Raw genomic sequence first — 24257 nt, forward strand, 5'->3', positions numbered from 1 at the left:
TAATGTTGTTAATACTAAACAACGTTAACAATTAAAAACCAGTCACTGCTCTTGACTGTAACTTTGGTCACACTTTATTTTAGGGTCCAATTCTCATTATTAACTAACCATTAACTATGACTTTTGCCTCAATTAACTCCTTATCTGCTGCTTATTAATAGTTTATAAGGTAGTTGTTAAGTTTAGGGTATTGGGTAGGATTATGGATGTCATGCATTATAAGCACTTTATAAGCACTAATAAACAGCCAATATGTTAATAATAGACATGCTAATAAGCAACTAGTTATTAGTGTGAATTGGACCCTATATTAAAGCGTTACCGTAACTTTAGCTTTAATAAGTGTTAAATCTTATACATTTTTCTGTTTAATTAGGGGCCAGTTCTCACTGTTAATTACCTGCTTATATTACTAGCATATTGGCGGTTTATTAGCACTTATAAATCACACCATACCCAATACCTAGACTTAACAACTACCTTACTAACTATTAATGAACAGTAAATCTGGAGTTTATTAAGGCAAATGTCGTCATTAATAGTGAGAATTGGACCTTAAAATACAGTGTAACCTTTTTCTCAAATTTGCTTTTTTAATTGATACTACTGTCAGATTCCTGATAGGCTACACTGCTTACTTTATTTTTTATCTTTGCTTTATTGAAACTTGAGTTTTGTACTTAAATCACTTGTTTTTGCTTTGGTAGCAAAATTCAATTAATCATTACATTTTGGTGTGTGTGTGTGTGTCTATATATATATAAACATTCACTTTAAAATAAAAATTACTTGTGATAATACTGTGTTTTGGGCACACCATCCAAGTTAACACTTTCTCCAATGGTAGCTCTCACCAAATCGCTGAATAAAGTTATTATGGTGGTTATCACGGTCAAACAATATTTGAGGCAGCCTGAGTGACTTCTTTCCATTAGACAAAACTATATTTTATGGCAGTGTTTCCCAACCCTGCTTCTGGAGGCACACCAACAGTGCATATTTTCAACCTCTTCCTAATCAAACACACCTGATTCAACTCATCAGCTCGTTAGGAAGACCTGAAATTGATGGGTTAGAAAATGGAGACATCCAAAATGTGGAGTGCCTCCGGAAACAGGGTTGGGAAACACTGATTTAGGGACTTCATTCCCTCCAATGAAAGTGGTTGTCAATCTCAGAAATTTGCAGTGTGTTCATATCTTTAAGTAATTGCTTCTATGGTGGTCCTTTCTTTCTCTTTTTCCTCTTTCCAGCTGTTGGTTGAGGGTTGATAATCATTTCATTTGGAGTTTCATTGGCCCTGTTACGTTCGTCATAATGGTAAGTTTTTCACATTTCCCAAGAATACCTTTATTTACAGTAGATGTATGGAATTTTAGTTTAAATGCCATGTTTTCATCGTGTTGTGGTTTTTTGCGATGTGTTGAATTGTCTTTAGTTTCTTCAGTTCCAACTGAATGTATGTTTGTTCAAATGTCTTGGTAATGTATGTTGCACTCAAATAACTTAATGCTGTTTAATTTTGATTGGTCTATAATGATTACTGTGTTCCCATTGGTCAGACTTCATTCATAGAGTGAAACTATTTCCATGTAATAATTATTGAGGCTACTGAGCTCTTGGAAAGCGTCGATGCAGCAGATGTTTTTGTGACCTTCACCAGATCTGTACCTAGACACAATCCAGTCTCTGAGCTCTGCAGGCATTATCTTTGACCTTATGGCTTGGTTTTTGCTCTAATATCCAGATTTTTTTTCAGCTGTTCGACCTTATATAGGTGTGGGTTTTTCCAAATCATGTCGTATCAATTAAATTTGCAACACATTGGCTGGAATCAAAAGGGTAAAAACATGAACCGCAGAAATGGGATTCACCTGAGCTTAAACTTAAAGCAAACTTCAATCTGCTTTTTGCTTTGTCATTATTAGGGAAGATACAGTAATAATTATTTACAAAAAAAATAATCACAAATGAAATCATTTTAAATGTGTGCTCTCCACCCTCACAAGTAAGCACTACATGGACTTACAGTACAGCTATGGATAGACGAATTGTAACTACACTGATATGAATTATGGCATAATTGTGCTTGGTGAGAATGTGCTTTTTGTTTTTCAAAATCCACACCCTTTTCTACAAAGAAATGTGCATTCAGTGCTGTTTCATTTATACATGCACGAACTTTAAATGTGCATACAGCGGCTTTTCAGAAGAAGAAACGGTTACACCTAATACATCCATGTTCCTCCTGTCTCAGAGAGATCTCGTTCTGTAACCATGAATTTAAAACAAATGTGTGCATCGCATATCTAGGTCACATTTGACCCCAAAAGCAAAGCTAAAACCCTTTGTGTAGGACCATTTCTTTATCCATTTATTTAAATAAGACATTGCTTTCTCCCTCAAATTCTCACTATCATAATGCTTGGCACTTTATCGCGAAATATCTTGCATGAAATTTTCAATTAAGCAGATCCTCCCCTGTACCTTTAACAGGAAATGCTAAGATATACTTCAACGGGCTCAGTCAGCTTGTCTCTGAACTCGGACTGGTTTATATTAAACTTGTGCTTGTGGGTCTATTTTGGGGGATGGAAGGGTGAGATGGAGGAGGGGAGGCACAGAGGTGCTTCGGCTGGCCGTCTCATCAGATCTGTGTCATCACTCCCAGCTGTGTTATAAATGCATTCCTGGTTTCTCCGCCCATGCCGGAGCGAAGCGGCTCCTGGTGGCTCAGCAGCAACTCTCAACAGCGCCATAATTAATGATCTAACAGACCCGACCTATCTCTCTTTCTCTCTCTCACTCCATGAATCCTCCCATGTCTTTCCTTGTGTCAGTTGACCTGTTTCTCCTTTCTAATCTCCTGCTTCCGGTTTAATAACACTTTTTGTGCTGCAGGCATGAATTATATCTTAAATCATAAAGAGAGGTGTGCTATTTCTCTTCAGACATACACTTTTTGGCCTGTTGAAAAAGCCAATATTAAAGGAGGGACCTGCACCAAATAGAGTCCAGAGATGTGGAAGTAGGGCATGGTGCTAGCAGTACTAAGAGAGCAATAAATCTAATTCACAGGGAACGCATGCAGTGATACAAAAAATGCACATTTACAATATCTTTATCTGAATATAAGATGCAGAAAGTCAAAATTGCATTGTTGAGGGGGAAAAGCCACACTGATAAATCGCATGGGTTGTATAGTTATTTTGTATACAAAACAACAATGAAGAATATGAGAATAAAATAAACTAATTAGAGTGGCATTCATTACAACCATCATTTATTACAAACTTCAAGGCTAAACAAATTTAAAGCAAACAGAATAACTGGTGCGTGGGAAATGCGCTACATTAACTTCACATGCCTCACCTTGTCTAAGAAAAACAAACCATTAAAGTTGAATGTGAGGAGATAAAAAAATGAAATCCAGAGGAAAACATTTCTGTGCAAACGCTCAGACCATTAATGTCTAATTCACCGACCAGTTATTTACTGAACTAGAAAAACATAATGATTTCTGCCATTTAACAAGTAAAAATATATCTGGGCACGTATTCACAAAACATTTTATCTTGCCACTACGAGTTCTCCTAAATAGCAGTCAAAGTTCTTAGCTAAGAGTTTTCTCTTAAGATCTATTCACAAAGCTGCTTTTACTAAGGAATGGAGAGAAGTCTTAAGCTAAGAAAAAGGGGCGGGGTTGACCTCGTTGTTATTGATGATGTCACTAACTATGCACACAGTGATTGGCTGATAATCTCTGTCAGAGATTTATTCAAGAAATGTTGTAATGCACGATGTTGCTATATATAAAGGTTTAAAAATGTAAATGTTGCCACATTCAAATAAAGATTTTAAAATGCAGGCTAAGTGTCACTAATTAAACAAGTACATGTTCAGCTCATTGTCCGCCTCTTACATGTGTGCTTCTCATAAACAATTAGTGAATATGCATATAAACGGCCTTTTAATTAACAGAGTAAAATAATCACGGCTGATAATAAAGCATTCAAACATGCTTGCCCCACTGGGTAATGAAAACAGGGATATAATCAAAGGATAATTTAGAGTTGGGATAACCTCCAAAACCAAAGGCGATACCTTTTTAAAAGCTCATTATCATCAAATGTTGCTAAAATGTTTACATTCAGAGGCCGATTGCCGGCAACAGCCATTTAGGATCATTTGTGGCTTGATTCTAGTGACTTTGGAGTTTTCTTCACTACTTCTAACCTTTCACAGATTTAGGAGCTAGTTTTAGTGTTAAAAAGCTTTGTGAAATACACTTAAAGTAAAAAATTAGGAATGGCACGCCCATTATTTTAAAGATTTTCTCCTAAATCGGCAAGCTACTTTTAGCCTTAAGATTGAGAAAAGAGTGACTGGAACAAGAGATATACCAATTAGTCTGGGGAAATAACCCTAAATCTAAATGTTTCCATATTTGCAATGTGACATTTTCTTGCTTGTTTATTTCTTTTGCAAACATGGCTTTTAATTGCATTGTAAAAGTTGCTTTGTATACAGGTTGCAGCTTGCATTCTACAGTGAGTAAATAGCTTTGGATAAGTCAAACAGAAGTAGCAGACAAGCCTGAAGTACTGCCAAATGAAAATGCAAAGTATATATAGATTTAAACAAATCATTTGCAATTGTTGCTTTTCTTTTTTCTTTCTCGCTTGCTTTTAGTCTTCTTCTCCGCCAGTCCTGCTCTTTCTGTAATTCTTTCTGTTTTTGAGCGGGCGCAAAATTGAGTTGAATTCTTTGGTGTTTACATGTGGTTTGTGTTGATGATCGACGGAGCAAAGAATTCAGTGCCTTTCTTTTCAAAAGGCATATTCCTTTTCTCTCTCTAGCTGCATTCTGTATATATAGTGTATATATGTGTGTGTGTGTGTGTGTGCCTCCAAAAAAGAAACCAGATGTGTGTTTTTCATTCTCTTGTATGCAAAGCTAAATAAATGTGCTCATTTATTTCTCATTTTGGACAGAAGTCAAACACAATATACGAAGCTAACAACACATGCTTTACTAACCTATACACACAGTCAGTGTGTGCATGCTACATTTCCAATATTTGACCCACATTTTGCAATAAAACATAGTTTCAAAAACATATAGTTTAAAAATAGTTCTCCACTTGCTTTTATTCCATTTTAGACTTTGAGTATTTTTGATAATTGAATAGAAAGTGAACGGTGTAGCGAGAGCTTCTAAAATCAGGACACTGTTATAATATATAGTGGGAAATTTGGAAAGTCTGGGGACGAAATAGCTTTTGTCACCACCAACTAAATTAAGACGAGCTTCTTTTAATAGAGGTGCTCTTTTCTTGTTGCACATATTTAATATAGATGATAGTCATTTTTTGTTTCCTGAAGTATGTTTCTTTAAGAGGTCTTCTCTGGTCAGCCTGAATTACATTCCCATGTTCAGGGCGGCGAAGAAAAACACAAGCTCTTGCCAGCAAGCAGACATTTTCAGGGCCAAAGTTATGACTTATACTCGTCTGAGAAGGCGCCTACACGCAGTTCGTCTCCGATTATCTTTAAGATCAGAATTGGGAACAAATGGTAGCACTTTATTTTCTACGTGATAGTTTATGTCTCGAGAAATATCAATGTTCTTACAAGCTTCTGTACTGACTTAAATCACTATTGAAGATCTATTTCAATTCTTTTCAATCTTTTTAAATGGTCCATGCATAAAACTATAGTTTATAAGATGTCTTGGAAACTCCCAGCAGAGTTCATGCATTCTTGCATTTTAACGTTTTTTTAGCTGCTTTTTGAATTATTGAAGGCTATGCTTCGTAGTTCACATCAGCCAACATAAAAGGTGCTTTATTTTTATTTTTCAACTCCATTGATAGTCGTCTAACAGCCTGGTGATCAAAAATCCCAAGAAAGATCATTGCACGGTGCTCGTGAATGTAAATATGAAATGATGTTTGACAAATACGCCATCTGAATGATGAATTGCAATCGTGATTGCCAAGAGCTTCTTGGTGTGGTCTTCTCAACATGTTTTTTTCTTTTCCGACAGCTCAATCTAATCTTTCTGGTGGTGACTATGTACAAGATGGTAAAACACTCAATGTCTATGAAACCTGATTCCAGCCGACTGGAGAGCATACGGTAAGCTCAGTCTTCAATTCTGTCGAACACGCTTAGCAGCTGTGCAATTTTACGCTTTCATGTTTAGAACGCTAACGCTATTTTGCTGTCGCAACTTGATTGCTTTATTTAAAGTTGCTAATAACATCAGCGTGGCCGTTGCATTGTTTCTGAATGAACCGGTTCACGAGGTAGAGCTTGCATCTGGATCTGGACGTGTAAATACTCAAATACAGCTAATTGGGGTTTATGGGAATAATTACGGAAAACATTAACTAATTCATTTGCTTCCTGAAATGTGAGAGCACAGTCTGACCCTCTTATAAACATTGTCCTTGGGAACTAAATGCATATTTCCAGATGGGCCGTGCAATGGTATGACAAGCAAGATGTTTTATTGGACCCAAAGTCGTAATTATTTTTAAACTTGCATCTGGGGGCCGTGAAATCTGCTCTTGTCGTGTCCATTTGACGAAATCGTCAGTTCAGGACATTTGATCCACAGACTCTCTAATGGGAAAGAGTCCAGTGATACACGGATGGGTGGTCGAATCCTAGGAATGGCTTGAGTTTATAAAAGTATTCAGTGATTGTTATTATTATTATATATTTTTATCATCCTGTTCTTAAACAAATGATTATTTTGAGTTGGCTCTCTTTAATGATTAATTTGTGTATTGGGAGTAAAACAGAGCACATGAATGCAATAGCCAATCAAAGTCAATTAACCGACTCACTGACTGAGAGGAAATAAGCTCAATCCCACTCAAATCAGCAGCGCTTTGCTCAGCATGACCTCACCGACTCATTATAATCAACAATGATGTCAATGAGATTGAATAAATGCATAAACAGCGAAAAAATAATTCAGAAACACACAAAGCTAATGCAATCTAACTTCTGTTAATTGACACAAAAGATGATGTTTTTAAAGAATGTGTGTAACCTGTTGACTTACACCGTGCTGTATTCCATAAATGATAACAGAGAAGTAAAAATGGTTTTTATGTATCATTAGATCCATAACAGCAGGCTTTGCGGAGAGTTTGGCGCTTATAAACAGATACTGTATGATATTGCTCACAAAAGCAACCCAGGCTCATTGGAAATACGTGCTTGCGGCGATGGATATTACGTAAAGAAACTGCAGTGATTCATACGTTTAGCTACGTTTTTGAGATTTGCAGAAACGTATGTAGAGGCACGTATTTCTCTGGGTAGATAAAAAGACTGCTATCCTGTGGTTTTCAGGTCCTGGGTGTTTGGTGCGTTCGCACTGCTGTGTCTGGTTTGTCTGACGTGGTCCTTCGGTCTGTTTTTCCTGAACGACTCTTCAGTAATCATGGCGTACCTCTTCACCATCTTCAACACTTTACAAGGGATGTTCATCTTCATCTTCCACTGTCTTCTGCAGAAGAAGGTAAACCCATGACATACAGAAGGAACTGGTTCGTCAGACGCCACTTTCTTTATTATTGATGGCCGCTGAATGTTAATACAGTAATAAAACATATATTAATGCCTTATTATGCATGTGCATATTAACCATTAATAAGCAGTGAATTAGCAGTTTACTGAGACAAAAGATATAGTTAATTAATAGTGAGAATTAATCCTTAAAATAAAGTAAAGCAGCAAAGATGCTAGTAAATAAAGTGAGATTAAATCCATAAAGTGTATTTGTATTACGTAACATTGCAGGTATGCATTGAAGTTCTGTGTATGTATCAATAAGTTATTAATTTCAAGGAATATTAAATCTTTAAGCAGCACACTTGGTGCATTTTAATCCAAATTAATAAATTAACCAACTCAAACTTGTTTTATATATCTGAAGTGTAAATACACTACATCCACAAATCAATAAGATAAATTGTAAATCTCACAAAGGGTAAAAGTATTAATATTTGATGAATATTTTATGCAAACACTTTGCTAATAAAAGGTTTGTAATCTGCAAAAACTTTACAGGAGTAATTTTCAGGTTTATGCTCAGATGTGGAGGACAAGTATTGTCAGTGTGCATAAAAATCTCTGATATGTGACTGAAATATTATATCTGATATTACCGTCTAGCAGTGTGATTGGTTGAATGACTTTTAACGGGGAATCGATTAGTAAACATGCACATTAGTTTCCTGATATGTGATATTTCCTGTATGTGTCCTCTCTGTTGGATTGTGTCTTCAGGTGCGTAAAGAGTACAGCAAGTGTTTGCGTCGGTCTCAGTGCTGTACCGCTCTTCCCTCTGAAGGACCTCACGCCGTCACCAAACCCTCGGCCTCCAGGGTCACCGCTCGATATTCATCTGCTACACAGGTACGTCTCAATCCGATCCTGCTCTCACCTGTGAAAATCTGCTTTATTGATATGGTCTCTCTCTGTCTCGCCTGCAGTAGTGATTGTAAGGGATCGCTCTTCGTCGTCCGGTCGAGATTGATTCCTTTAAACAGGGACAGGTTAAAGAATCAATCACTCGGCTGTTTAGAAAGCTTTCCTGTTCATTTGGAGCCAGAAATGAGCAATTCGGCGAGTCGTTAACTGGAGACTCGTCCCGAACAGATCGTTAAATCACTGACTTGTTGATTTGTCGTCCAATTCACGTTTGAGCCGTTTCAACAGATTCAATCGCTCATGAAACAGAAATCGATTAGGTGTCTTAAAAATGCATGTCTGTTTGCTTGCAAAATGATTGTTATTGTGATTATGGTGAGGGGTTTGGGAAGCTGCAGGAGATGAAATCTTCACAATGTGTTGTTTAGATGGGTTTTTCAGTCCTGTTATACACTGAAGAGCTGTTTGCGTGAATATTAGCCGCATTAATCAGCGAGCGTGTCTCTGTGTCGCTGCAGAGCCGCATCAGGAGCATGTGGAACGACACTGTGAGGAAACAATCAGAGTCATCCTTCATCTCCGGAGATATCAACAGCACTTCCACTCTGAACCAAGGTAACAGATGAAGCCTGGGCTCTCCTTCTCCTTCTGTCTTCATTTAAATGAGCGTAAATAGTAACAAATTCTGTTTGCTTTGGAATGCATTCATTATTATATTTTTAATTTTGTTTATTTCTTTAATAGTTGGTTGGTGAATGCAGCCAGCGGTCACAAAGTGCATTTAAAAAAAACTCAGGAACTGTTTCAATTTGACGAATTCAAACAAATCAGTATAAACTTACTGTGTCACCAGATTGAATCTTGTGAGTTTTGTGGTTAGTTTAGTTCACAGGGAATTAATTCAGTGCTTAGCTGAGGATGGAACAATTATAATGGACACATTTACACTTTACTGTAAGAGATTAGTAAGAAACTATGACCGGTTGACACAGACTTGCATCCGGAGAGATAGAAAATAAGCTGAATCTAATATAATATGAATGCAAGTACAAGTATTTTATATAGATCCACAGCGAGATTGCATTGTCTTAGACAAATAAGTGTAAATGCCTTTATTTTTTAAATAAAATATTAATTTAATTAGTTAATTTGCAGACTTTTTATTAAGCACAAAAAACTCAAAGTGACCAGTGCTCGTAGCTGCCATTGATTATTTGAAAAGTTAACACTTGATTGCATCAAAACGTATTTTGTTCTTTTTTTTTTGTTTTGTTTCTAGAGACACGAAGTAATGAAGATATATTTGGTGTACCAATGTCTCCTTTTTTTTTACTTGATGTACAGTTTTATGTACATTTTATCAAACTATAATATATATATATATATATATATATATATATATATATATATATATATATATATATATATATATATATATATATATATATATATATATATATATATATATATATATATATATATAGCACTGCATTTATTTTTTAGGTTTCCTCCATCACACATTATATACAGGTTTAAACTCTTATAGAGAAGCACAAAGCAGCAATAGAACATGTGGCTTCAAATGCATAATGGGATATTTCTTCTTTCATTTTCAGCTTTTTTGGTCTTTTTTCATTAGGACTCTATATAAAATCCTTTATTTTCATTCTTTCTTTTTATTTGGCAGTTTAAATCTAAAAATGCATGTAAGAATGCAAAAAAAAAAAAAGGACTTTGTTAAAAGCCTCCACCTAAACAGTTTCACAATATTATAAAGAAAACAAAATTAACAGAGTAATTTATATAATTACATCCAAAAAAAGTAAATAAGCAATTGTGTTTAAATTTATCAGCGTACATGCATGCATACAATATGTAAAAAGCATATATGAACTGTATGCATGCATCTGTGAAAAGTGCACATATACAAACAAATATAAACACCAAGAAAATATAGATTTTACACCTAAACAAATGCAAAAAACTGATCTTTGTCTTAGGTTAGAGAGCGATCAGGATGCTTTTTAAAAATGAAAAAAAAAAAATTAGGCTTTGCACAATTGTTGCTGATGATGTCCTTTTTTGTGTGTATATTTTGAAAAGATTTAGCTGTGATCTGGCATTGGGAAAGATGCATGCTGTAAATTGAGTCATATTTATAAATATTAGTGTCTGAAAGTCGAAACATCTTATAAGTTCTTGTGAGATTAGATATATTTTTGTGTCCAAGTAAAACATTTGCTTGGTGGGCCATTCTGTTCACATATCTGAAATATGTGATCGGTCAACATTTTGTTCTTCTGTCCACTCAGAGCGTCTTTTCACACGCATAGCAATGTCATCTGAGTCACTTTAACATCGCATCGCACCAGATGGAATTCTGTCTTCTGCTCTGTTTTTCTAAACTCATTCTCCTCTCTTTTTGTGTTCAACAGGAATGAGTGGCAACTATCTGCTAACTAACCCTCTCCTCAGGCCTCACGACACTAACAACCGCTATAACAACCTTCTCGCCGAAACCATCGTCTGCAACACCCCTTCTCCTCCAGCTTTCCGCTCTCCAGGTGCTTTATGGGGCAGGTCTCTTTCTGGCGTTTGGAAATGTGGGCTGGAAATATCCAGGCTTTTTCACAGCATGATGAACACAGGACTGCAGTTTACAGAGAATCTGTAATCAAATCACTGCAGCCCTTCTCCCTTTGAGCTTGCTTTTTATACCATTACCTCCAAATGATTAATTTACCTTTTTAATTAAAAAAAATATAGATGATAATACCTTGAGATAACACAAATATCCAAGTTGTCACTTAATACAGCCTTAAGTGTTAACAATATAACTTTGGTCATTCATTCATTGAAGCATTATTATTTATTTATTTGTTTATTTATTTATCTGCGGACACGAGATGCATAACCCTAACCCTAATCTCAGTTTAATATACATATTTTAATAAACTGTCCCAAATTTCAGGGGAACAGTCAGCGGTCACCATGCATTTTCATAATATGAATAAGAGCATACACTGAAAAAGAGTGGAGTAGTAATTATTTTCACTCAGAATTTGAAAGTGAAACACCAAGCAACACATTAAATGTGAAATTTCAAAGGAAAAAGACTGAGATAGCATGCTCTTGTAAAACGTTCTCCAATAATCTTTGTTTTATAAGGAAACAACCAACATTTTAAGCAATTTAAGCATAAAACAAGTGCATGGTGATTATAGTTTCTATAGAGTAAGGAGACCTGAATTTATATATGTATTTATTTATGTACGTAAAATGCACATCATTTAATGAAATCAATTGAATAATCACTGTGTTCATAACTGTCAGTCTCTCAAATAGCATAGAAACGCTGACAGTTTCAGTGCTGTTTACAGGCATATGGACACATGTTTTGGCTGTAAAGGAAAGTAGGAGTTTTATTGAAATATTTGATTTATTGTGGCAGTGAAGTGTATTGTCTCAGCGCTGACTGATGCTTGAAGCAGAAGTGAACAAAAGAATTGAACAGCTCGCTCAGACTGAGACCTCCGCTCTAGACAAACAACAGCAGGAAAAGCTTTTGTACATTTGCAACGTTGAGCAATCAAAGATCTGGCCTGGCTTTTCTCCCAGAATTCCTGCTTTCTAGCTTGTCCGACCGCATTCGGTCTGCTTCTCCAGTCCAGACAGTACCTGATTGGATGAAACCCCTCGCCAGCGCATAAACAGATGCAAATCATCTGGGCTGAGATGATGTTTTATGGTTGATTGCTTTATTTTTGTCCTTCGTTTCTCCCCTCGGTCCCACTCTCCTCCCGTTCAACTCTTTGATGCCTGTTTCACAGCAGAACACAGACGTGTTTTTCACATCCCTCATGTTTATTTCAAACTACACAACTTTAAATCCATCCTATGCTCCACATGAAACAGCAGTTCATTAAATTTGTGATGATTTTCCACACTTTCAGTTCTGTCACCAGTTTTTTGTTATCAGTCACGAAATACTGCTGTTTCATACTGCTTTGTAATTATGATTCGAGATGTTTATGCATTCATATACTGTAGGCCTGCAGAAAATAATTAGGTAGCACTTTATTTTGATAGTCCACTTTAGACATTTTAGGAACTATAAGTAACTTTGCAACTACATGTCAACTAGCAATCCTTAGAGTATAAGTAGTTTTGATGCTCCCCAAAACACATTCTACTGACTCCACTGTAAGTAACTTTGGAAGAACGTCAACTTATTCTTCTAACCCTACAGTCTACTAATACTCTAATGAGAGTACTAAAATGGTTAGTTGATATTTAGCTGCACCACGTTACTTTATAGTTAGTGGAATGTCTAAAGTGGACTGTCAGAATGAAGTGTAACTAATATTTATTTATTTTAAAGATGGCGTGCTAAACCTGATACTCCTGCCATATCCTGCATTCAGCCTTCTGATTCGCTCACAGAAAATTTGATTTAAAAAGCTTTATTTGAATATAATTTGAATTGGGAAGATGCAAAAAGTAGGGATGTGCAAGAAAAAAAAACATTGGTGATTGGACCTAAAAATTTAAAGGGAATTTCAGTCTGTCATAATAATAAACATATAGGGAGATGATAATAGTCATATTACAATTTAGCGTCAATTCGTGCCAACTTGTAATTTTAACTTATTACCGTATTTTTCTGACTATAAGTCGCACCTGAGTATGAGTCGCACCAGTCCAAAAATACGTCATGATGAGGAAAAAAACATATATAAGTCGCACTGGACTATAAGTCGCATTTATTTAGAACCAAGAGAAAACATTACCGTCTACAGCCACGAGAGGGAGCCCTATGTCTTCAGTGTAGACAACAGTAGAACTGAGCAGCATAGAGCGCCCTCTGGTGGCTGTAGACGGTAATGTTTTCTCTTGGTTCATTTCTCTTGGTTCATTTCTCTTGGTTCATGTCAAATTAATTTTGATAAGTAAGTCGCACCTGACTATAAGTCGCAGGACCAGCTAAACTATGAAAAAAAGTGCGACTTATAGTCCGGAAAATACGTTAACTGAAAAAGAGACTAGTTTTTCCTTAACTTTAATTTATGGGGAAAATGACTTTCAGCCTTTCAAGCATGGAACATTTAAAAAGTCTTGCATATTTCTTTATTCGTGTTATTTCTTTGTTCAAATTGTGAGTGAAATCTCGATGGACTGAATTCAGACCTTTGGAGTTTGTAAGCTTGGTGATTTCTCACTTTTCTGTCTTTGCTGCAATTTTTTAAAAAGCCGTTGTTTCACTCTTTTTGTTTTGGCTCATGGGCAGTTCTCAGGTCAGCTAGCCTGAGCAGACACACATGATGTGAGTGTTTGCACTCTTCGCCTTCGCTATGTGATCTGTGGACTGGCATCTGTGTGCTCCATAAACACGCTTTCATCTCTGTTGTGTTCAATGCAGACATTTACAGCATGTTTTGTGTTTATGCTCATGCTTTTTCTTTAAAAAAAAAAAAAGAATGCTTATTGTTTTGTGTTTTTGCAAGAGGATCTTGGGTTGCTTTGTTGTTGCTATTACTGTTGAAAACATCAGTTTATGAAACGTTGAATATTTTGTTTGAACATTATCTGTTTAGCAACATGCATCTCTACTCTTTTAATTTAATATTTTAGGTTTTAATTAGGGCTGTCAACCAAGTATAATTCTTTATCTAATTAGCTTCATGACACGTCGATTAATAGATCCAATTAATCACAAGTTATTCGCACATCAATTTTGGCTGAGAAATTACCCTCCAAAAATCATTTAAAGTCATTGTTGTGTTAGATGAATAAAACATTGAATAAACATTGCAAAAAAAATTGCTTTTGATTCAGCATTGCATAAATAATGATAATAATTAAGTATTTTTTTTATTATAAATATTTAAATGATTTTTGCTTAAACACCAGTAGGTGACAGCAAGTCACTCTCTTAATGAGCGAGTTAATTTACTCAATCATTCATCTGATTTGTAAAAGAAAAAAAAACTGATTTACTAAAATATGATGAACGGGTCATTGAAACATTGGCTCACTCGATTCGTTCAGGATTCATTCAGTAACGAAACACTGCTCTTTGTTTGAAAGAATGAAATTGAGTAAAACAGACAATATTGTATCTAAAATGAAACACTTAACTTGTTTTATTGAACTACTGTATATAATCAGTATCACATTCAAAATTCTCATGTTATATTACTAAACTATATCATATGATACAAGATGACAAAACCATACAGGGCATTTTTTTCGCTCTTATCTTGAAATGAAAGATAACAGTACAGATTAGAACTAATTTTAACATAATTTTCCCATAACTAATCACACCAAATTAACACATTCAATCGACAGCCCTAGTTTTAATACATTATTTTTAGTTGGCATTTTGGCATGTAATGAGTGTGATGAGAAATCCCGTGTCCTTAATAGTAACACATACCTAGTATACCACTTACAGTTTCCAACAATTAAATTTTTGTTATTATTTCAGGCCAGAACTCACTAACCCACAGCCGTGATATCAGCACCATGGACACGCTCCCTCTCAACGACAACTTCAACAACAGCTACTCACAGCAAGAGGACGACTACGAAGACCCCGCGTTGTGCTGCCCGCCTGCTGACGCTCTGCGTCTGGATGACCCTGACTTTGAGAAGATGATCATCTCTGAGCTGGTTCACAACAACCTGAGGCCTCGCCGGCCACAGCAAAGTCAGTCCAGCTCAAAAAGCCAACCAGCGTCCGACAGCAGCCACCGGGATCTGCAGGAGACCTTGAACGAAGGTGTCGGGAATAGAAACCGGAGTGAAGATGCTGCCACCGTTTCCGACACCTCCGCTTTGCCGCCTTCTTCCAGCCACCCGGCGCTGGAGCTGCTTCTCCTCCACCCCAACGACCGGGAGGCCCTCGAGGCCCCGCTTTTGCCCCAACGAACTCACTCACTCCTTTACAGTGCTCAGAAGGCCAGCAAAAAGGTAGAAGAAGATAAGGAAAGCGCAAAAGAGTTGGACGACGCACCCTCGCCGAATAACAGGGACTCGTTGTACACAAGCATGCCCAATCTCAGAGACTCTCAGTCCTCTGAATCTCCTGACCTTGTCAGTGGACAGGAGGATGGTTCTCCTTGCTCATCCGCCCAAAGTGAAACTGAGGAACAGTGCTACAAGAGTTTGCCCGACCTGGGAGACGGGACTCAACCACTTTCCTACTATCAGATCAGCCGCCGAGGCACTAGCGAGGGGTGCATTGACCCCGGGATTCCCGAAGGCAAAGCCTCTAGCGATGGACAGATGCAGCTAATCACCAGCCTCTGAGCCAAGAATGTACTCTTTCCTCCGTTTTCTTCTTTTGCTTCTCCCATCCGCAGACGACAGCAAGTCAACCGCACAATGAATTGTTTTTCTAGTAACAGAACTCTGGTCAAACTCTTCTGTCGTACTGATCAAACTGCTCGAAGTGAGCAGAAAGTGTCAAGACTGGCATCATCTACGTCTGCCAAAAGCTTTGTACAGTATATATAAATAAATAAACATGCCAATGTCTGATTTTTTTGTAGGACTTTGAAAACTCTCCCAGCCAGTTCGCAGGTGAATCTTCCCTTCTTGGAAAGACTGTGATACAGGAAATGAAACGAATGAATTAAAATCCCAGACTCAGGCCTTATATTTTCTCTATTGCACAAATAACTGTTGTACGAATGACAACTGAAGAAAATCTATTTTGCAGTACCAGCTGTAAAGAAAGCCAGTTCAAACCCGTAATCACCACATCTCCACTTGTGAATGTGTTCAGCAATGGATTTTGCCATGGAAGTTGTATTTTGCCGACGTAAATGTACAAAAAAGGAGCTTCCTTATTTTTTTAGCTTAACGGAAGTTGTGTCTTGCACAAATTTGGAGTGAGTTGGACTTGTATGTAATTTGTTTTACTTAAAAAAATGTTTAAAAAAATGCTTTGACTTTGTCAGGGATCAATAACATTCATACGTGTCAACATGATGTCCTTAAGAACATATCTCAGTATTTGGCACTAAATAATTTATTATATGAAGTATGAAATGAAAAGGGTTGGAACGAAAGTGGATGTGATATAACACTGTTGATATTCACTTCAGTCTTTTTTAAGACCCCATTGTCATTGCAGATGTACATTCAACTCTTTGTATGGAATAAATGTGATGATTTTTTCTTGTTTGCAGATATATCATTCTCATTCAGTGAAGCATCAAACTAGCCTAACCATTTTACTAGATGTCAAAATAACCTAAGATCTCTTCATAACTTGCCTGATGAATTATTTGCAATATAAATAAATTGTTGATAGTTATTTGTATTGTTTTTTTTTATGTTTTAGCAAAATTTTGAAACTATTTGTAAACTGTTTATGCTTCATTTTTATGGTGCCCTTCTATTTAATTAATTTACAGTTTGCACTTACTGTATGGGTGGAATTATAGTTCTCACAATAATCTGACAGCGTCTCCCATCGTGTCGCTGGGTAGCCTCTGCTTCATATGTTTTGGAAGAGGCATGGCTTTGGAGAGTGATTTAAAGAGAAAAGATTTAAAGAGGGTGGGATATTATGCTTTTAAATCTAGCTTGCTATTGCTAGCCTCTCTGAAATCACCTATCATGGACACTGTTAAATAAAGTGCTAGTGAAAAAGTTGGTGAAAACTGAAACCCTCATGCAAAATTACCAATTGTGTTGACTCCTATTGAAATGAGTGTTATGCACCTGCAAGAATTTGCAGAATAATGATAAATGTGACCTAAAACCTAAATCTACTCGGGCCATGATACATCAGAATGTTTTGTTTAACCTTTTATGTACCCCTTTGTACTTTGTTTGTATTTTTTTCCAGTTGTTCACATTAAGTGGCAGTGCTTTAAAATGTATAAACCAGGCCTTATATATTTGACACCATATTATAATTAGTGTTAACAACAGTTATGTAAATAACATCAGGAAAGAAATATATTGTGGTCACAAATTGGGAATTTAGTAAAATTGTGGCCACAAATTAACAAAATGGGGAAACAAAGACCTTCCTGCATGTTGGGCTTAGTTTAACAAATGCTTTTTATCATTAAGCCATTTTTTTTTTTGTCAGGCCATAAAAAATACTTACTGGAAATATGTAAAATCTTGGCAAACATATTCCAAATGCAGCTGAACTTGCACTTCTATCACCGTGACGTAAAATGGGAATGAAGCACTGTCAGTAGCTGATACTTTGGACTGAATACCCCAGAATTCCAAATGGAATTGTTCCATTTTTGAGGGATTAGTTAAACTTTTCTTCACAACACCTGGAAGCAAAGGGTGAAATGCCAAGAAATCACATGACTCTCCAATGCAAGCCATTTTAGGTCAAAGCTTAAATCCCGCTGTGGGGAGCTTGGAATTTCACAGAGAACCAAAGCAGATAATATGTTTACTTGACTGATACAACTAAAGCCAAAAGTATATTTCATTTGTCCACATTCCTTTCCAGCTTCAAGATTTTTGTCATCAGCTGATGTCCACGCAGAAAGCATTGAATGAGAGCTTAAAAAGAAAGGTCTGCCTTTCATGGCGGAGTGTACTTTAAAAGGTTTGCATGCTTGACTGTGCACAAGATGGAGTGGAATGTGGACAATTAAGTGTTCTTAAGCCTTAAGTCCACTTGTGCTTCCACAAACACTCACCAAATCCTCAACGCCACCTGAGGATGCAGCCTACATTTTTCAAGCATGACTCCCTGATGCAAGATCAAATCTGTACCACAATTCATGTGACCTGGTTTGTGCACAGCACAAATGGACAGCAACACGCTGTGCCAGATCTAAAGTTGGATATGAGTGCATTCCCTGATCATTGTAGGCCAGTGGTTCCCAACCACGTTCCTGAAGTTCTCCAACACCGCACATTTTGCATTTTTCCTTAATCAAGCAGTTCATCAGTTCATTAGTTGAGACTCCAAAACCCGAAATGGTTGTCATGGAGGAGGCATGCAAAATGTGCAGTTATTCCAGGGTACTCCAGGAACATGGTTGGGAACCAGTAGCTACATTTCTATAGACAGTTGGACACCCTTTCTTTCAGTTGGAATGAAATTATTCCAATTGATGAATTTGACCATAGTGTTTACGTGAATGTTAAATAAAGTGATTGGGTTGATGTGAGCATTTAAATGCCACAGTTTTCCAGTTATACAGTTATATAAGTATGCTTGTCAGATGCATACAAGTAATGATTTGTCCACCAGGACAACTTTAAACTATACAAGACTTTTGAGCCAAGGCAACTGTGTCTTACAGACAGTCCCTGTGCTAAACACTTGAGTATGTCTGCATTGTAAAGAAGCTTTCAGGAAGACATGCCTAAAAAGACAAAGCAGCAAAAGACTTAGAGGATGACCTCTATCACCTCCTTTAAAAGAAAGGAAAAGACTTAATGAATCAGGATCTTTTCCCTTAAACATTTGTCATGTAACTCAATCACGTTCATGTTTTCAAGGGCCCTAAAAATGGTCCGTTTTTGTCCCAGGTGTGCAGCAATGCAATAGTACTAACTGCAACAAAACAATCCACCTATATGAACATCAGCCGAATGGTATGCATGAAAGAGACCCATAAACAAGCATTCAGCATCAGTGCTCTTTTATCAGCATGTTTTTAAGAAATAACACCAAGCTTAATGAAAGTTTTAAACACCTTCGAAAAGCTTTGCTGGGTTTTATGCATATATATTGCCTCATTCTTACACGGAAAAGCAGCCCGTCTCATCCTATTTCTATGTAATTATCACCCTTCAGGTGGAGCAGATGGTAAATTAACCGCTGGATGCAAACTGCTGACAATGTTGTCGTCTTATCCATTTTGCATGATGACAGTGTTAGTGTTTTATGCACATCCTGATTACAACAATTTTGACAGTGGGTGGTTGTTGTCAAGGGACTGTTAAGTATGGAATGATTTCTGAAGAAGTTCTAAGCCTGATGTTTTGTTTTTTTGTATGTGTGTGTGTGTGTAATATAATTATTCTCCATCTTCAAATGTGTTGCTTGCATAAAGAAGTTTCATTAGTATCATTTGTTTTCTCACTTTTTTTATTTTTATAAAGAGTTCCAGTTTTAGGACATTTCTGTAGGCGTAATATGTGTCTGTCTAAGCAAATCAATGGTTTGTGTACCAGTGCATCAGCATATAAATTAGGCCACAATGATCTGGAATGCAAGCCTGTAGACAGTGTTCAGTCGTCATCTTTACTATGGTGTATTAGATTGTCCAAAGTATTCAAATGTGTTGTAGAGACTGGAATAGAATTATTACTTTGCAGAAATGGACAAAGAGGTTGAAAACCCTAATAAGATAAGATAATATTCATCACACAAAGGAGTACAGCAAGGATCTGTTTTAGGCTCTCTTCTGTTTTGCTCGTAAATGCTTTCCCTGAAAGCACTAAATTTCTTGTATAAGACTTATTGTAGAGATTGTATAACAGACATTAAATACTCAGTGACCAGTAATTTCTTTCTGTTGACACGCCATTGTTGCTTTCAGATAGAGGTGAATGACAAGTCTGAGTCAGCAAAAGAAAATCTGGCTTTCTGTGTTGAGCTCCAGTATTGAGATTGACTCCAGAACATTTGCAGAAGTAGGGAAAATCTGTAGTTGATTGTTTATATCCAGATTAGCAAGTTAAAACTCTGTTATCGACCTCAGTGCATCCTCTTTTTCTAATTTCTTTAACTTAAAAGTAAAACCTATCATGTACAACCAAGTCAAACTTCCTTATCACAGCCCTACCTTTGAAAGGACAGTTCCTGTATTTTAGCTGCATTTTAGCTTCTATTACTGAGAATTGTGAGGAATATTTGTCCATTTGGCCTTTTTGTGATTCAGAGGTACTACAGTATTGTTTCTTCCTTAACTTCCGATACTGAAACACTGAAAATGACTGTTGCATAGCAGAAAGGAGATGTCCAGACGTGGGGCAAATATTAAGATATTTTCTTTGTTCTTTTCTGAGTGATGTCTATGAGGTAGAAGCTGCGTGGCTGCTGTTGCAGAGGAAACAGCGCTCACATGAAAGCATTCATGATTTTCCATTATGAAAATGTATGCCTGAGATAGAAAAGGGATATTCCACAGAGAGATTGTTCACACTACTGATATTGTGAACCTTAACTAATCAGCCTGCTCGGAGGAATGGGGAGAACGATGAGTATAAAGGATTCTTAAGATTCAGATTCTTAAATTTGTAATCCCACACTATGCTGACATGTAGTCTGAATTTAAAAAGACATTTGAGTTTTAGAATATGTCTCATTGGAGACATTTTGGCTTGTAACAGTAAAATCTTCCTTGATGACAGGCCACTGGATTAACGCTGTGAAATTTAGCCAATTATCGTCCTCTGAGTCAATAAAGATGGATAATTTACTCTTACCTCTCCTCTGAGATCTGCTTTTCACACGCTTAATTTGGTGTCATGTAATGATGGAGATAAATGACTAACAACCAAACCAAATCCAAAACTGTATATACAGAAGAGCATCATCAAGGTTTGTGGACCAAAGCCAGTTGCTCATAAGTGGCCTCAGACTAGTTGAGAATCTAATCAAAAGATTAAGAGTTCGGGTATTTTACCTGACACTACACTAGCGGTTAAAGACAAACTACTTTTAAATCAAAGTTTTTGCATTTATACAAGCTACTACAACACACAGCCCTGGTATATTGGACACTGAAACAAAACTAAACCAAACAAACCTTTGGAACAACAGTAAAGGATATAATCTTTGTTTTTAGGAGAGCTGTTCCTTTAAGGTCTAGATTTATCTGTCAATAAATGATTTGTTAGAGGTTAAATGCCATCCATTCAACACCACTGCCTGATCTCTTCTGGCATCCAGAACTGCAAACTCCAAGACATATCAAAACAGTTGTGAAGTCAAGGATGGAGTGTGTTCATTTTAACTTAGTAGAGCAGCTGCAGCACTACCTGAGGGAGAGAACAGAAAGAATAACACTAGAGATATCATTCAATATAGATGGACTGTCAGATTTCAAAAGCATCTATGGTCCATCCTCTGAGCCATTCATCTCACAGCCATCAGACTCCTGTGGCACTGACACTTGATCCTTCTAAACCAACAAAGTGGAACTTATTTGGTGCGGAAGGCCTAAAGACAAACATGGAGTTCTTCAGGTGAGAAAATGCAGGGTTTAGATGGAGCAATGTCTGAAACAATTATAGATAAAGTGCTTAAAAATCTCTAGTCGCTGCTGTGACCCGAGTTTGGAGGAGATGACCTTCAAACATCACAGATGTAATGATATCAGCGCAAAAGAAGACAAATGATTTTGAACAATCATTGTCCTGAAGTGAGAGTGAGGGGGTGTTTATACAATCGCATATTCAACTAAAATGTTTTATGCATTTTGTCCATTAATTTACTTATCGACACCATTTAAGGGGGCTGAAAATGCAAACTTTTAAATACAGGCTTCAGAGTGCAAGTTTCTGAAATAATACTGTTATCATCTCTGTGTGGAAACGGTGACATCTTATGTCTGTGTAGTGTGTTTAGTTCACATGTACAGTATATGCGCAGGTGTCTAGTGTTTCTTTACTAAGTGCCATCTCCAACTACTAGCCTGGGATGAATAATACAGTGCTTTTGTTTATTTTCGTGGATAGGTGTGAAAATGAATCGTTTGGACAACGTTGTCATATGTGAAAATGTAAAAAAATGCAAAGGAAAGACATATCTGTTTTTAGTAGTCATTGTTGTGTAAATGTAGCCTACCCTGTGAGTTCTTTTGATGTATGGAGATCAGGAACATACAGACCTTTTTACAGGGAACTAAATAAAAGGGTAAAGGAATTTTTATTCTTCTTTTTTTCTTTTCTTTCTTTTTTTTGATTTTGTAAAAAGCTTTGACAAAAGAGAAAGGAGAGGGTGGATTATCTTGTTTAAAAAATAGTGGGTAAGATCAAATAAAATATGCTTAACGAAGAATCTGAAAATAGTATAATTGTTTTTTTTGTTGTTGTTTTTTGTCTAGGCAATTATTCTTGTTTCTGTGAGTAGAAATGTTGTGGGTGTTTTAATCTATACAGTATATGGCAAGGGATATACAGACAAGGAAATTTTTCTGTCAGTTAGCAATGCAACAAAATATGGATGTTATTTTAGTACAGAAAACCCTTTTTGGGGGTTACAATAATTATTAATTACAGAAATAAAATTATAATTACAGAAAAACTGGGAAGAATTGTTTGACGGAGGATGGTTTGAAAACTGTAGATGTTTCCAAAGCCTCTTTATTGCAGCTCTTTTGAAAGCCATTATCCACAAGTGGAAACAAAGGGACTCTACAATACTGTTCACAGAACAGGGCACCTGTCAAAAGCTGATGTAAAAACAAGACAAAAACTTGTCAAGGAAGCTGCCAAAAGACTTACAGTAACTTTAAATGAGTTTGCTGCATGTGACAATGATATCCTGCAGTCTTTGTATGTCTGAGCTATGGGAAGGATGACCAGACATGAGCCATAAACCATAAGCCAAGGGGGGAATAAAAACTGTTGGCAGGCCACCAAGTCCCAGGGATAACTCCAGACAAGTCAGAGTTAGGCAAAAGTCAACACTGGGAAATCAATCAGAAGCAGCTCCTAATACAAGAGGGTTTGAGACGATATTCAGATGCAGGCAGGAAGGTCAGACTCCAGCAGACAGAACAAACAGGTGCATTTCAATAAATTATAATGTCATGGAAAATTCATTAATTCAACTCAAATTATGAAACTCTTGTAGTAAATAAATTCAGTGCACACATACTGAGGTAGTATAAGTCTTTTGTTCTTTTAATTGTGATGATTTTGGCTCACTTTTAACAAAAACTCACTAATTTACTATCTCAACAAATTAGAATATGCTGAAATGCCAATCAGCTAATGAACTCAAAACACTTGCAACGGTTTCCTGAGCCTTCAAAATGGTCTCTCAGTTTGGTTAGCTAGGCTACACAATCATGGTGAAGACTGCTGATCTGACAGTTGTCCAGAAGACATTCATTGACGCCTTTCACAAGGAGGGTAAGACACAAACATTCATTGACAAAGAAGCTGGCTGTTCACAGAGTGCTGTATCCATGCATGTTAACAGAAAGTTGAGTGGAAGTAGAAAAGTGTGGAAGAAAAAGATTATGATGGTTTTGCTTAGGTGGTTAACTGATTCTTTTCATAGCTTCATTTTCTGGTTTTCCTGATGCTATCATCCATCCAATCTCATTTGCCCTCTCCCCTGTATGAGTGATTGATTGTACTGTATGTATGTTTGTTTGTTTGTTTGCATTAGTGTTTAGTTATTAAAACTCTTTTGTCCAAATTACATGTGTTTCTGTTTCGGCCATAAAAAACAATGTAACTTTACGATTCCGATTTTGCTTCACGCTCTAATGCATTAATACTGTATGAAAGTATTTTCTGTGGCCATGAAAATATCCTTTCTTGAAGTTTATATGAAATTAACCTAAATGTTTACTGGACGAACAGATGGCAATTTAATTCTACCATAGTTTTCCCGCATTTTCTCTCAGAGAGATGTGGGAACAGATGAATGTAAATTAATGCAATGTATATCTATTTTATGTCTCAGAAGATCAAAGTGTCTGAGGATCTGTAATTCTTGCACTTACCTATAAGACCCTTATTGGTTCAACTCCTGCATACCTAACTACCACGCTACATTCCATCATGCTACCTTAGGTCACAAAACTTTGGACTTTTGGTAGTACCTCGGATAGCCAA

General features: G+C 36.6%; 1 protein-coding gene across 3 annotated transcripts in view; it reads left to right on the top strand.

Moving 5' to 3' along the window:
* Window positions 1-16779, top strand: part of adgrl2b.1 (adhesion G protein-coupled receptor L2b, tandem duplicate 1) — an 85894-nt gene extending 69115 nt beyond the window's left edge. Inside the window, exons 15-22 of one of the 3 annotated variants that reach the window (XM_026207031.1) lie at window positions 1254-1320; window positions 6049-6140; window positions 7371-7539; window positions 8310-8438; window positions 8972-9068; window positions 10889-11017; window positions 13741-13776; window positions 14944-15079. In XM_026207031.1, coding sequence (XP_026062816.1) covers window positions 1254-1320; window positions 6049-6140; window positions 7371-7539; window positions 8310-8438; window positions 8972-9068; window positions 10889-11017; window positions 13741-13775 — 718 coding nt within the window. In that variant the 3' untranslated portion in view covers window position 13776; window positions 14944-15079. Of the gene's footprint in view, window positions 1-1253; window positions 1321-6048; window positions 6141-7370; window positions 7540-8309; window positions 8439-8971; window positions 9069-10888; window positions 11018-13740; window positions 13777-14943 lie in introns of all 3 variants that reach the window. The other 2 variants (XM_026207029.1, XM_026207030.1) reach the window with 2 other exon arrangements.
* Window positions 16780-24257: the final 7478 nt, after the last annotated feature.

The sequence above is a fragment of the Carassius auratus genome, chromosome 27 (assembly GCF_003368295.1).
Source record: "Carassius auratus strain Wakin chromosome 27, ASM336829v1, whole genome shotgun sequence".
NCBI lineage: Eukaryota > Metazoa > Chordata > Actinopteri > Cypriniformes > Cyprinidae > Carassius > Carassius auratus.